The sequence below is a fragment of the Panulirus ornatus genome, chromosome 5, assembly GCF_036320965.1.
Source record: "Panulirus ornatus isolate Po-2019 chromosome 5, ASM3632096v1, whole genome shotgun sequence".
NCBI lineage: Eukaryota > Metazoa > Arthropoda > Malacostraca > Decapoda > Palinuridae > Panulirus > Panulirus ornatus.
In genome coordinates, this window is record NC_092228.1 from 39623022 (window position 1) to 39638220 (window position 15199).

The window sequence follows — 15199 nt, forward strand, 5'->3', positions numbered from 1 at the left end:
CTTCATTCTCATTAGCTCTACCAACTGATTGTTCAATGCAAATTTATCCCCATTCTTCTTGCATCCCAGCCAATTATTACGTGGCTAATCACACATCTACAACAGAAAAGTTGCTTATCCCATCAGTTTGTTACAAGGCATCATTCTAAACCAATAACTATTTCTCTTGCGAATATACACTACTTACAATGATATCATAGGCGAGTTTGTAGTACATACGGCTCTCAAAATCCAGGGATTTTTTGGTGCTCAGAAGGAACACCATTTCCTCACCAATTAACTCCTTTTCCATCTTGAATTCCTCACTACCGTCTCCACTGAGCTGAAACAGATTATTACCATATTATGTTTTTACAATGTGGCCAATACATAATATAGTACTGCCCAAAATGTACATTCATCTATATAGGACTACCACATTTATGTCGTAATAGGTATCTGTGCAAGACCTTGATGCAGGCTCCTAGTAATACTGTGAATAATACTAAATTTCTTTCATACAAATGCATCACATCAGCCTGAAACAATTAATGTCATGAATGCATACCTTAACTGTGTCATTCCCATGAATCACAAACTTTACCCCATTTGTGGAATCGTTGCTGATATTACTCTGACTATCTTAAATTATTGTGCAGATATGAAATGTTTCTACTTTACATCAGACACATATTTCCAATGAGACTTTAAGTGACTGAAATTTCGTTTGATTTGACCTGATTTGACTGGGAGTTCATTTAAAAAACAATTATACATTAATACATACCATGGAAAGTTGTGTGGGGCCTGGATGTGGAAAGGGAGCTGTGGTTTCGGTGCATTATTACATGACAGCTAGAGACTGAGTATAAAACGAATGGGGCCTTTGGTGTCTTTTCCTAGCGCTACCTCGCACACATGAGGGGGGAGGGGGTTGTTATTCCATGTGTGGCGAGGTGGCAATGGGAACAAATAAAGGCAGACTATGAATTATGTACATGTGTATATATGTATATGTCTGTGTGTGTATATATATGTGTACATGGAGATGTATAGGTATGTATATTTGCGTGTGTGGAAGTGTATGTATATACATGTGTATGTGGGCGGGTTAGGCCATTCTTTCGTCTGTTTCCTTGCGCTACCTTGCTAACGCGGGAGACAGCGACAAAGCAAAATAAAAAATAAATAAAAAATAACATATACAATGATTAGGAGAACAGTATATGAGAAAATCTGTCTTCTAGCAAAAATCAGAGTAGCTTTCAGGTATACAGATAAGGAAATATTTAGCCAACTGTTCAAATCACAAATAAGATTAAAACTAAAATATGCTTAAGTTTGGTCAACACACCTAAAGAAGCACTAAGATATAATACACAAGGTCCAGAGGATGGCAACAAAGATGGTACCAGAATCAAGAAAGCCAAGTTACAGGGAACGGCTAAAGGCTTTGAATATGCCAACCTTGGAAGAGATAGGGGTGAGGGGTGACATGTAAAAGCTTTTCAGTTTTTAAAACAGGTCGATGATATGAACAGCAAACAATTCCTTGAGAGATATGGGGCTAGAGTAACCAAAGGACATAACATGAAATAAAGCAAAAAAAATATTGTTAAAAAAGATGTAATAAAGTACTTTTGTAGTAAAGTATAGTGAACGAATGCAACAGAATGACTAAGGACATGGTTACTGCAGACAGCACATACAAATCTAATATGTTATATGACAGTAGCGAATGTTCAAGTGATGGGACTCAAGAGAAAAATCCCTATAAACTATAAACATGTAACTAATATGACTACCAGAGCCTCAAGAATGACAAAAAGAGTCACAAGACTTGTCTATATGTAAAAGACACTTCAGTACATCTGGCAACAGCATTGGAAAGATATATTTGTACTGCAATGATGATCAGGCAATTAGCCCTGATATTCAGACTCTGTGTTAAACACTAATACATCTGAGTACTTGGTACCATACCTTACAACCTACCAGATGCTCTGATCCATTAGATGCACCATAATCTTACAAAGAAAAGTATAGAAAAAAAACTTCAAGCATGCTGAGGCATCCTCAAACAATATATCGTTGTAAAAGACATTTTAATTCTTATTAGCAGGGACTTCATAACATGAACACTACAATTTAATGAACTGAAGATCCATTACATACAGCGTGATTTTACAATGAGAAGCACAGGATCAAATAAAATGCTTCTCAAGCATACTGAAGCAGCTTTACATACTGACTGAATTGGTCATCATTGTAACGGACAATCCTATTCATATTAGCAGACATATGATATATCGTTCATGATTGGCATTTTGGTTGATAATCATTAATTTATTCTATTCATTATGCTTTGTCGCTGTCTCCCACGTTAGTGAGGTAGCGCAAGGAAACAGACGAAAGAAAGGCCCAACCCACCCACATACAAATGTATATACTTAAACGTCCACACACACACATATACCTATATATACATATACTATATATATATATTATATTTTGCTTTGTCACTGTCTCCCGCGTTTACGAGGTAGCGCAAGGAAACAGACAAAAGAAATGGCCCAACCCACCCCCATACACAATGTATATACATACACATCCACACATGCAAATATACATGCCTATACATCTCAATGTACACATATATATACACACACAGACACATACATATATAGCCATGCACACAATTCACTCTGTCTGCCTTTATTCATTCACATTGCCACCTCACCACACATGGAATACCATCCCCCTCCCCCCTCATGTGTGCGAGGTAGCACTAGGAAAAGACAACAAAGGCCCCATTCGTTCACACTCAGTCTCTAGCTGTCATGCAATAACGAACGAAACCACAGCTCCCTTTCCACATCCAGGCCCCACACAACTTTCCATGGTTTACCCCAGACGCTTCACATGCACTGATTCAATCCACTGACAGCACGTCAACCCCGGTATACCACATCGATCCAATTCACTCTATTCCTTGCCCGCCTTTCACCCTCCTGCGTGTTCAGGCCCCGATCACACAAAATCTTTTTCACTCCATCTTTCCACCTCCAATTTGGTCTCCCACTTCTCCTCGTTCCCTCCACCTCCGACACATACATCCTCTTGGTCAATCTTTCCTCACTCATTCTCTCCATGTGCCCAAACCATTTCAAAACACCCTCTTCTGCTCTCTCAACCACGCTCTTTTTATTTCCACACATCTCTCTTACCCTTACAGTACTTACTCGATCAAACCACCTCACACCACACATTGTCCTCAAACATCTCATTTCCAGCACATCCACCCTCCTGCGCACAACTCTATCCATAGCCCATGCCTCGCAACCATACAACATCGCTGGAACCACTATTCCTTCAAACATACCCATTTTTGCTTTCCGAGATAATGTTCTCGACTTCCACACATTCTTCAAGGCTCCCAGGATTTTTGCCCCCTCCCCGACCCTATGATTCACTTCTGCTTCCATGGTTCCATCCGCTGCCAGATCCACTCCAAAATATCTAAAACACTTTACTTCCTCCAGTTTTTCTCCATTCAAACTTACCTCCCAATTTACTTGACCCTCAACCCTACTGTACCTAATAACCTTGCTCTTATTCACATTTACCCTTATCTTTCTTCTTTCACACACTTTACCAAACTCAGTCACCAGCTTCTGCAGTTTCTCACATGAATCAGCCACCAGCGCTGTATCATCAGCGAACAACAACTGACTCACTTCCCAAGCTCTCTCATCCCCAACAGACTTCATACTTGCCCCTCTTTCCAAAACTCTTGCATTCACCTCCCTAACAACCCATCCATAAACAAATTAAACAACCGTGGAGACATCACACACCCCTGCCGCAAACCTACATTCACTGAGAACCAATCACTTTCCTCTCTTCCTACACGTACACATGCCTTACATCCTCGATAAAAACTTTTCACTGTTTCTAACAACTTGCCTCCCACACCATATATTCTTAATACCTTCCACAGAGCATCTCTATCACTCACTCTTATCCCCTTTGCCTTTGTACAATGGCACTATGCACGCATTCCGCCAACCCTCAGGCACCTCACCATGAGTCATACATACATTAAATAACCTTACCAACCAGTCAATAATACAGTCACCCCCTTTTTTAATAGATTCCACTGCAATACCATCCAAACCTGCTGCCTTGCCGGCTTTCATCTTCCGCAAAGCTTTTACTACCTCTTCTCTGTTTACCAAATCATTTTCCCCTAACCCTCTCACTTTGCACACCACCTCGACCAAAACACCCTATATCTGCCACTCTATCATCAAACACATTCAACAAACCTTCAAAATACTCACTCCATCTCCTTCTCACATCACCACTACTTATCACCTCCCCATTTGTGCCCTTCACTGAAGTTCCCATTTGCCCCCTTGTCTTACGCACTTTATCTACCTCCTTCCAAAACATCTCTTTATTCTCCCTAAAATTTAATGATACTCTCTCACCCCAACTCTCATTTGCCCTCTTTTTCACCTCTTGCACCTTTCTCTTGACCTCCAGTCATAGACATATACATATATACACATGTACATAATTCATACTTGCTGCCTTTATTCATTTCTGTTGCCACCCTGCCACACATAAAATGACAACCCCCTCCCCCCGCATGCACGCAAGGTAGCGCTAGGAAAAGAAAACAAAGGCCATATTCGTTCACACTGTCTCTAGCTCTCATGTATAATGCACCAAAACCACAGCTTGGTTGATAATATAATGAGAAAACAGTCAGACAAAGGGAAATCTAAGGTAGCATTGCCAGTGAGTATCCTGGGACTGTATCCCCATACCTACAGTAGATATCCAGTGCACCACCTTCTGCCCATACAACACAGCATGATTTTTGAAGGAATGGAAAAAAAGGCACATAAGCCAGTGAATATAACAGAACTTTTCTAGTCTGCACTTAGGTAGGATAGGACAACTGTGACTATGAGGACAATATGGGGAAAACTGCATAATTCAGTAGCTTCCCAAATGATAGGTATTCCCAATTTACTAAAAATAAAGGTCCTATGGTGAGTCAAATAACTAGGAATCTTCTGTAGACACAGAACTGCAAAGAATCTTGCCTACAGATAGCCTTCATAGACATTTACATTAACCTAACTAAAAAACGGTACATTCATTTATCATTCATAGTTCTAAACGTGTAAATACTGGTGATATATTCTTAGCTCGGTTTTTGTAGCCATTGTGACAGACAAAAGTGTACTTTTGTTCAATGTTCTACTTCTATCCTGCAACAGAGGAAGTAGGCACTCTTCTATAACCCTTCCTACAAGGATTCTTCTGTAAATGTTTCGGTATGCAAATACAAAATAAATCATGGTACACAAAGTACAACACAGGGAATTTCTTTATGCACAGAGATTTGGCCATATTGTAAGAGAAAATATTTTGATGTTTCAAATACATCCCTTGAACTGGTTAAATGAAGAAAATATTGACAGTGTCATATAAAGGGATACATAAAGAATACATCCCTTGAATTGGTTAAATGAAGAAAATATTGACAGTGTCATATAAAGGGATACATAAAGATTTGCCCCATAACTTCACTCTTAATCACCTTGATATTTGGGAAAGAGGAGGAACTGTTCTACATCTGCAAGGCCCCATCTGTCAATTCATATTACATGGAACCACAAATTTTATGTACCTACTCATTTCCTCAAAATTAAGCACTATATCATCATATTTTTGGTATACTGAAGGAAATTGCAACAGTTATAGAAAAATTTAAGGCTGAATCTTTTCCAATATAGATTACTAAAAATTAAGTATGATTTTACAACACTTCATCTCTATGAACCAGTAATTACATAACCAAGCAAAAAAAAAAAAAAACAGCTATTCTAGGAGGGGAGGAAATAGCAAATGTTTGGAAAGTGCTCCATCTGTGGTGAATGTCTTCGCAAATTAATGTACTTCCCAACTAACTATTTAGACAGCAGGGTTAAAGGTGCTCAAACAGACACTACATCAAATTTCTTAACTTTGTTTCACTTCCCTAGTTAACAATATGTTTAGGGTTTTGTGACCAACTGCGTTCTGACACTAATTTGCATTCAGACCATTAAACATATACATTCATCCAGTGTCAGAGAAATGCCCTCTAAGTTTGTAAGACTATAACTGATTTTAAGATGAAGAACCAATAAATGTAGTAATGATCTGCTGAGTCTTACTGGAGTGAAGTCTAATGATGCAGTCTCAAACCTGTCTTGGTCAGAGTAGGTTAGGTTGCCGATCAATCTTGGTCCTTTGTTCTGGAATATGCAAAATCAACTATATTGTTCTAAATATATAAGAGCATGATGTGTTAAATCTTAACTGTGTACAGCACTATCGTGTTAATAAACATTAGAAAAACAGGCCATATTAGCATTTTTATCCATGTTTCTCTGCCCATAAATGACTTTAACTACTTTAATGAACTGCACTAATAGCATACAATTGGCACTAGGCTTAAGTAGAACCGCAGAACTTTTGGTAAATAGTTCAGTCCCATAAGATAAAAACACTTTGTGGTCATTACTGAGAACAATGCGAGCATGATATATCTAACTGCATGACCTCAGTAGGCCCATTCCAAAACAGAAATTGCGAAAATGCCTGCTCATTAGGTTGCTATCGGCCTTAAAATCCGAATCCCTCCGACTCTTAAGAAACATAACTCGAGTTAGTTTTAGTTATTACTGATTGCTTTAAAAAAAATCAACTAAATTTAGTACATTAGCCATTTATTCCGCTGAGAACGAGTATTAGCATGATGTAACTCAACCTACAAAGCCCATTGCTATAACCCTACTTAATATCAAAGACTAATCAAAAACAAGTTATTTTCATCAAAATACCTTTGAAAACGATTAAGACATGAATTACGGAAGAAAATAAAAATTAAAATACATTATGCCTGATACTCACGATTTCAAATTGTCAAATCGTGAGGAAATAAGAACAAGTCTTGAGAACCTTACCTCCATCTCAGAGAACTCAACGACCTGGCCATGACCTTCGGGAGTGGGGTTGTATTCATTCACGTCCAGGATAGTGATGATAGTGGCCTTTGGACCCGGGGTCACAAAGTTCACACAGCTAGGAGGAGGCTCGTAAACTGTCTCAGCGTCGAGATCCTTAAGTAGGCGCACTGTCTTTTCTTCGACGGTGAGGTATTTGCATGCGTCTCCCGGTGTTTTTGAATCTGAACATAAAAAAGAATAAATATAAATGTATATGTACATCAGCTGAGGACCAATTTCAAAATGCTCCTGCAAGCCCAAGTTGCGCTACTTCCAATTGCAAGGAAATGTCGACTCCTTCGAAGTGAGAAGTACTTTTACGAAATTGTATGTCCATTGAGAGAGAGAGAGAGAGAGAGAGAGAGTCTAATGTGAGAGCTTTGAATAATAAAGAATGAAAGTTTTCCTTCCACTGTACAGCGTTACAACATATATACATACCATTTATAATAAACAATTCACTGCCTGCCTCACAGTCTTCAAAAATGTAGAAGCGGGTTCCGGTGTCTTCACACTCAGTCTTCTGGAGACATGTCTTGTTCCTGATGGTTAGCCAGGGGCAACTTTCCGGTGCCTCACCCTCTACCACAACCATCATAACCACCAACACCGTTAGCATAACCTGAAAAAGTTGAAACCAATACCATTAATATATTTCAACGTTTACTTCACGGGCAATCACATGTCTACTAAGTGGCGTCCTAGCTCCGTCTCTTCGTTATATATAAAGTGACTGTTATATATATATATATTGCGCTACCTCGCAAACGCGGGAGACAGCGACAGCGACAAAAAAAAAAAAAAAAAATATATATATATATATATATATATATATATATATATATATATATATATATATATATATATATTCTCTCCATGTAACCAAACCATTTCAATGCACCCTCTTCTCAAATATATATATATATATATTATCCCTGGGGATAGGGGAGAAAGAATACTTCCCACGTATTCCCTGCGTGTCGTAGAAGGCGACTAAAGGGAAGGGAGCGGGGGGCTGGATATCCTCCCCTCTCAATTTTTTTAATTTTCCAAAAGAAGGAACAGAGAAGGGGGCCAGGTGAGGATATTCCCTTAATGGCCCAGCTCTCTGTTCTTAACGCTACCTCGCTAACGCGGGAAATGGCGAATAGTTTGAAAAAAAAAAAAAAAAATATATATATATATATATATATATATATATATATATATATATATATATATATGGGAGCGGGGGCTGGAAATCCTCCCCTCTCATTTTTAATTTTCCAAAAGAAGGAAAAGAGAAGGGGGCCAAGTGAGGATATTCCCTCAAAGGCTCAGTCTTCTGTTCTTAACGCTACCTCGCTAACGCGGGAAATGGTGAATAGTTTAAAAAAAAAAGATATATATATATATTTTTTTTCTTTGTCGCTGTCTCCCGCGTTTGCGAGGTAGCGCAAGGAAACAGACGAAAGAAATGGCCCAACCCACCCCCATACACATGTATATACATACGTCCACACACACAAATATACATACCTACACAGCTTTCCATGGTTTACCCCAGACGCTTCACATGCCCTGATTCAATCCACTGAGCACGTCGACCCCGGTATACCACATCGATCCAATTCACTCTATTCCTTGCCCTCCTTTCACCCTCCTGCATGTTCAGGCCCCGATCACACAAAATCTTTTTCACTCCATCTCTCCACCTCCAATTTGGTCTCCCACTTCTCCTCGTTCCCTCCACCTCCGACACATATATCCTCTTGGTCAATCTTTCCTCACTCATTCTCTCCATGTGCCCAAACCATTTCAAAACACCCTCTTCTGCTCTCTCAACCACGCTCTTTTTATTTCCACACATCTCTCTTACCCTTACGTTACTTACTCGATCAAACCACCTCACACCACACATTGTCCTCAAACATCTCAGTTCCAGCACATCCATCCTCCTGCGCACAACTCTATCCATAGCCCACGCCTCGCAACCATACAACATTGTTGGAACCACTATTCCTTCAAACATACCCATCTTTGCTTTCCGAGATAATGTTCTCGACTTCCACACATTCTTCAAGGCTCCCAGAATTTTCGCCCCCTCCCCCACCCTATGATCCACTTCCGCTTCCATGGTTCCAACCGCTGCCAGATCAACTCCCAGATATCTAAAACACTTTACTTCCTCCAGATTTTCTCCATTCAAACGTACCTCCCAGTTGACTTGACCCTCAACCCTACTGTACCTAATAACCTTGCTCTTATTCACATTTACTCTTAACTTTCTTCTTTCACACACTTTACGAAACTCAGTCACCAGCTTCTGCAGTTTCTCACATGAATCAGCCACCAGCGCTGTATCATCAGCGAACAACAACTGACTCACTTCCCAAGCTCTCTCATCCCCAACAGACTTCATACTTACCCCTTTTTCCAAAACTCTTGCATTCACCTCCCTAACAACCCCATCCATAAACAAATTAAACAACCATGGAGACATCACACACCCCTGCCGCAAACCTACATTCACTGAGAACCAATCACTTTCCTCTCTTCCTACACGTACACATGCCTTACATCCTCGATAAAAACTTTTCACTGCTTCTAACATCTTGCCTCCCACACCATATATTCTTAATACCTTCCACAGAGCATCTCTATCAACTCTATCATATGCCTTCTCCAGATCCATAAATGCCACATACAAATCCATTTGCTTTTCTAAGTATTTCTCACATACATTCTTCAAAGCAAACACCTGATCCACACATCCTCTACCACTTCTGAAACCACACTGCTCTTCCCCAATCTGATGCTCTGTACATGCCTTCACCCTCTCAATCAATACCCTCCCATATAATTTACCAGGAATACTCAACAAACTTATACCTCTGTAATTTGAGTACTCACTCTTATCCCCTTTGCCTTTGTACAATGGCACTATGCACGCATTCCGCCAATCCTCAGGCACCTCACTATGAGTCATACATACATTAAATAACCTTACCAACCAGTCAATAATACAGTCACCCCCTTTTTTAATAGATTCCACTGCAATACCATCCAAACCTGCTGCCTTGCCGGCTTTCATCTTCCGCAAAGCTTTTACTACCTCTTTGTTTACCAAATCATTTTCCCTAACCCTCTCACTTTGCACACCACCTCGACCAAAACACCCTATATCTGCCACTCTATCATCAAACACATTCAACAAACCTTCAAAATACTCACTCCATCTCCTTCTCACATCACCACTACTTGTTATCACCTCCCCATTTGCGCCCTTCACTGAAGTTCCCATTTGCTCCCTTGACTTACGCACTTTATTTACCTCCTTCCAGAACATTTTATTCTCCCTAAAATTTAATGATACTCTCTCACCCCAACTCTCATTTGCCCTCTTTTTCACCTCTTGCACCTTTCTCTTGACCTGTCTCTTTCTTTTATACATCTCCCACTCAATTGCATTTTTCCCCTGCAAAAATCGTCCAAATGCCTCTCTCTTCTCTTTCACTAATAATCTTACTTCTTCATCCCACCACTCACTACCCTTTCTAATCAACCCACCTCCCACTCTTCTCATGCCACAAGCATCTTTTGCGCAATCCATCACTGATTCCCTAAATACTTCCCATTCCTCCCCCACTCCCCTTACTTCCATTGTTCTCACCTTTTTCCATTCTGTACTCAGTCTCTCCTGGTACTTCCTCACACAAGTCTCCTTCCCAAGCTCACTTACTCTCACCACCCTCTTCACCCCAACATTCACTCTTCTTTTCTGAAAACCCATACAAATCTTCACCTTAGCCTCCACAAGATAATGATCAGACATCCCTCCAGTTGCACCTCTCAGCACATTAACATCCAAAAGTCTCTCTTTCGCGCGCCTGTCAATTAACACGTAATCCAATAACGCTCTCTGGCCATCTCTCCTACTTACATACGTATACTTATGTATATCTCGCTTTTTAAACCAGGTATATATATATATATATATATATATATATATATATATATATATATATATATATATATATATATATATATATATATATGTATATATATATATATATATATATATATATATATATATATATATATATATATATATATATATATACTTCCATCTAAATCAAACAATTTGATCAATAAATGAAGCCATAAAACGCCTGTCAAGATAAGACTTTATGACGTCGGACAATAATCATACGAGGCTATGTTATGTTTCATGGTTCTATCTTATCAACGCCAAGCCGCCATCACTAACTCCTCAACCATAATTACAAATACTCGTGATATATATCAGTCACTAAGGGTTTTGTAACTTGGGCTACGTCTGGTTCATTCAAGAAGGGCTTTACAGGGGCGGAGGGACCATTACCTAGGAATTGATCATATGCCTTACATTAGCTTAACTCACGGACCACTCATTCCATGCCCGACTGTTCAGTCTGCCCCTGCCTATATATTTGTCATCTGCACTAACTCACTGCTCATTGAGAATATATGATAATCTATAGTGAATATTCCTCTATAGTTGGACACTACTTGATTTTGAACCTTATATTTGGGAGATGGAGAGTGATGTACGATGGATGGGAAATAAGCACCATGGAAGTACAATAAAAAAAAAAAAAAAATGGGGTGGGGAGGTGTATTGAATCCATCCATCAAAAGCTACCAACCACGAACGAAAATAATTACATCAAGAGTAGAAATGAAGAAAGTGTGCAATGTCATCTGGTAAATCTTTAAAAACTTTGGGATTAACAGACGAATGTCCGTTCTCATGGTGTTTAACAAGCCAATCCCTGCTGGTCTCCATGCATATGGGGGTGGTGACAGGTTTAAGACTGCAAACTTGAGAAAACGGTGAAATACAATGCCTGTCACTCAATAGAATCGTGTACTAGGTCACTGTACTTCAATAGATATATATATAATAGAAATAATTTCTGAGGTGGCTTACATTTCATCCTGAGTAATCGATCATTAACGAGGGCTGTCTATCCTGAAAATGAGCACATGACTTTCAGCCCCAAGATTCCAATTCAAAAATGAATTGGGTAGATATGCATCCAGAGGTTTTGTATTTCGTGATACCACACACACACACACACACACACAAAGACCGGAAGTATAGGCGGAAAACACAGTGTTACCTACCCAACCGCGAGCCATCATGCTTGTATTGAGACGCTGTAACCAACCGCCTCACTCGTTAACAAGCAAGAAGATTGTTAGCTTACAAGCCGTGAGGAGTCTGGACGCTGATATCTGCTAATGCTTGAATATCTGGAAGGCGGTATAAGGTGACGAAGAGGAACCACGGTTGGTGAGACACTGAAGGGTGTTGAGTGCTGATGGCTGGCCTGATAGCTTATCACAATCACCAAAAACTTGTCAACATTTATCAAATCATTATTCTATACATTTGGGTCATAATTTTTCTCGAAATCCTCAAGACGGATTTTTGTTTATTGAGAATATCATGGTGTATATACTTATGTGAGACTAAAATAACATAATTTGTAGTGCCAGAATCAACCAGTTGCGTTCATGATAAGATAAGAAATGTAATGACAAAACGAATGACGCAGTTACCAATATTTGACTCAGTGTGGTGGTTGTTTATAATATATATATATATATATATATATATATATATATATATATATATATATATATATATATATATATATATATATATATATATATATTCCTGAGAGCCCATGGAGAAAATGAAACACTGAGGAATATACTTGATCACGCGCAAAATTGTAATGCTTTCCAATATATATATATATATATATATATATATATATATATATATATATATATGTGTGTGTGTGTGTGTGTGTGTGTGTGTGTGTGTGTGTAAAAAGCTACTTGTACTGTCTGAGGAAAGAGATTTTCATCGGTGAGGCTCCATTCTTTTCTATAAAAGTACAACTTTACATTCTTTTTTAGACCTCTTAATTTCATGTTAAGTCCTCTGTTTGCTCTTCCTCCACATCTTTTGAAGAACTGTTCTTTATATACGTCTACAATATGTTTTAAAAGCTTAAAGGTTGTGGTCCGATCAAGTCTCATTTATGTTTTAAAGACGTGTATTTTCATTAATATAATTATTTTCAAGGCATGTTGAATCAATGACAGCTAGACTATGATAGTACAGTAGTTGAGCTGGTGTAATATTTATAGTTTAATTCGATTGTGTGACGTCACACACTGGTTCATGGCATTACCGTTTGCTTAGAATATACAATTAGGAATAGCAAGCCTCCACCCAGTATTCCTATAAGTTGGGCGGAAATAGGTTATTGAATTAAAAAAAATGGATAGAAATAATTGTAATATAATAATATTTTTGATAATAACCATATCATCATTATTACTACAACCATTATCATAATCATGTTATCCTCATCGATGTCTTTGTTGTCCCTAGAGTTGTTTTAACATTCTTAGCGTGTATTTCTTCATTAGTTCTGTTTGTGCTGTGTATCATTAAATCAGTCATCAGTTAACTTATATGATGAAGAGCGGTCGGCCATCAGCCTAATGAGAATTACCTTCTGCCCTCCTACACTCGCGTTGTTCTAGAAACTTCATGATAAAGCGGTTATCATCGTTATCTCAGCCACGTTGAGCCCCGCCGCTGAGAACTCACTCAAAATATGAGCAGCAATGTGTGCGTTTGTCATTTTCACACTTGTCAGTGATGAAAATTAGATGCGTTTAGATTCAGAACCACTATTCTGGGGCTCTTACCAAAGCCAGGGTGCACTCCAAACAGGACCAGGGAAGTGGACATCTTACGAGCCCTTTGACTAGACTGTATTCGCAAGCCCTAAAGCCTTACCATTTTATCCATCTGTGTATCAAAATATTATCATGAGCGTAATAGCGAGTTTGCTGTACCACACCGAGTCACTTTTACAGCTACAGACATTGCAGTTATACGCTGACCAGTGTGGCTGAAGAAATCAAAGGGATTTTACAGCTTGAGGAACAGCTCTTAACGAGGTTTTATTTATAATCATAAAAATATGTATAATCGATGACGCAAAAAAATAAATGAAGAGTTGAAAAGTATCAATTTTTTCACCTAGAGTGATAGCACAGAATTATGGTAATCTCTAAGTGAACAAACTATGTCAGTTAGATTTTTAGAGACAAAGATCTATGCAGTCAGTGACAGATAACAAAGTATATTAAAGAAAACGGGTCTCTATAATCGCCTGCGGGAGTGGCTGGTCATGATGCCTTGTTGGTCAGTGGACGAACTGGCCCTGGGGTAGCTAGGTTGATGAATGGCTTCTAAGGTAGCTTAGTGAGACGAGTCTCCCCTGTATTATCGTGTTGGACGAACCGCCTCTGGGGTAGCTTAGGGCCCTACAGACTGTCTGTAGGGGCGGAGTCAAGTGACGTAAGAGATTCGAACACAGGTTTCGTCAGGAGCGAAAAACTGGGCGAGAAACTAACCAGTGTGTCAAGGTCTGGGGGTTTCACCAAATGCACTGCTCCCTTACTGCTGCTGCTGCTGCTCCTACTCTCCCTGCTTCTGCTGCTGCTTATGCCTCTCTGCTTGTGTTATTGTTGTTTGCCCAGTCCTGTTTGCAGGTCCTTCCTCTACATACACTCACCTCTGTTTGTTTACACCTCCAGCAGTAATTTACCCTTCATCTCACATCACTACAGACTAATAGTATCCAATAGACAGTGTTGATCAAACGTTATAGTCTTCTATCTTTATAGAATTTAACTTGCGAAAGTTAGACACTCGCTCTCACGTACTATACTTTCACTTATCCTTTCTTAGCAATAATCCAGTGTATTGTTATGAATAACCAGTTGTTCACATTCTTATATAAAAGCCTCTTTATTATTATTATCATTATCTATTATTATTATTTTTTTCTTAATTTTCCAAAAGAAGGAACAGAGAAGGGGGCCAGGTGAGGATATTCCCTCAGAGGCCCAGTCCTCTGTTCTTAACGCTACCTTGCTAATGCGGGAAATGGCGAATAGTTTGAAAGAAAAGAAAAAGATATATATATATATATATATATATATATATATATATATATATATATATATATATATATATATATATATATATATATATATTAGACGGCGTCCAGACGATTTAAGGACCTCTGTTG

At 38.9% G+C, this 15199-nt stretch overlaps 1 protein-coding gene across 2 annotated transcripts in view; it reads right to left on the reverse strand.

Moving 5' to 3' along the window:
• LOC139748680 (cadherin-AgCad1-like) overlaps positions 1-12376 on the reverse strand; it is a 305223-nt gene extending 292847 nt beyond the window's left edge. Inside the window, exons 1-5 of one of the 2 annotated variants that reach the window (XM_071661965.1) lie at positions 12198-12376; positions 7491-7671; positions 7008-7231; positions 6216-6296; positions 188-322 (exon numbers count right to left, since the gene is read on the reverse strand). In XM_071661965.1, coding sequence (XP_071518066.1) covers positions 188-322; positions 6216-6296; positions 7008-7231; positions 7491-7671; positions 12198-12215 — 639 coding nt within the window. In that variant the 5' untranslated portion in view covers positions 12216-12376. The remainder of the gene's footprint in view (positions 1-187; positions 323-6215; positions 6297-7007; positions 7232-7490; positions 7672-12197) is intronic. The other variant, XM_071661967.1, reaches the window with a different exon arrangement.
• Between the last annotated feature and the right edge of the window lie 2823 nt (positions 12377-15199).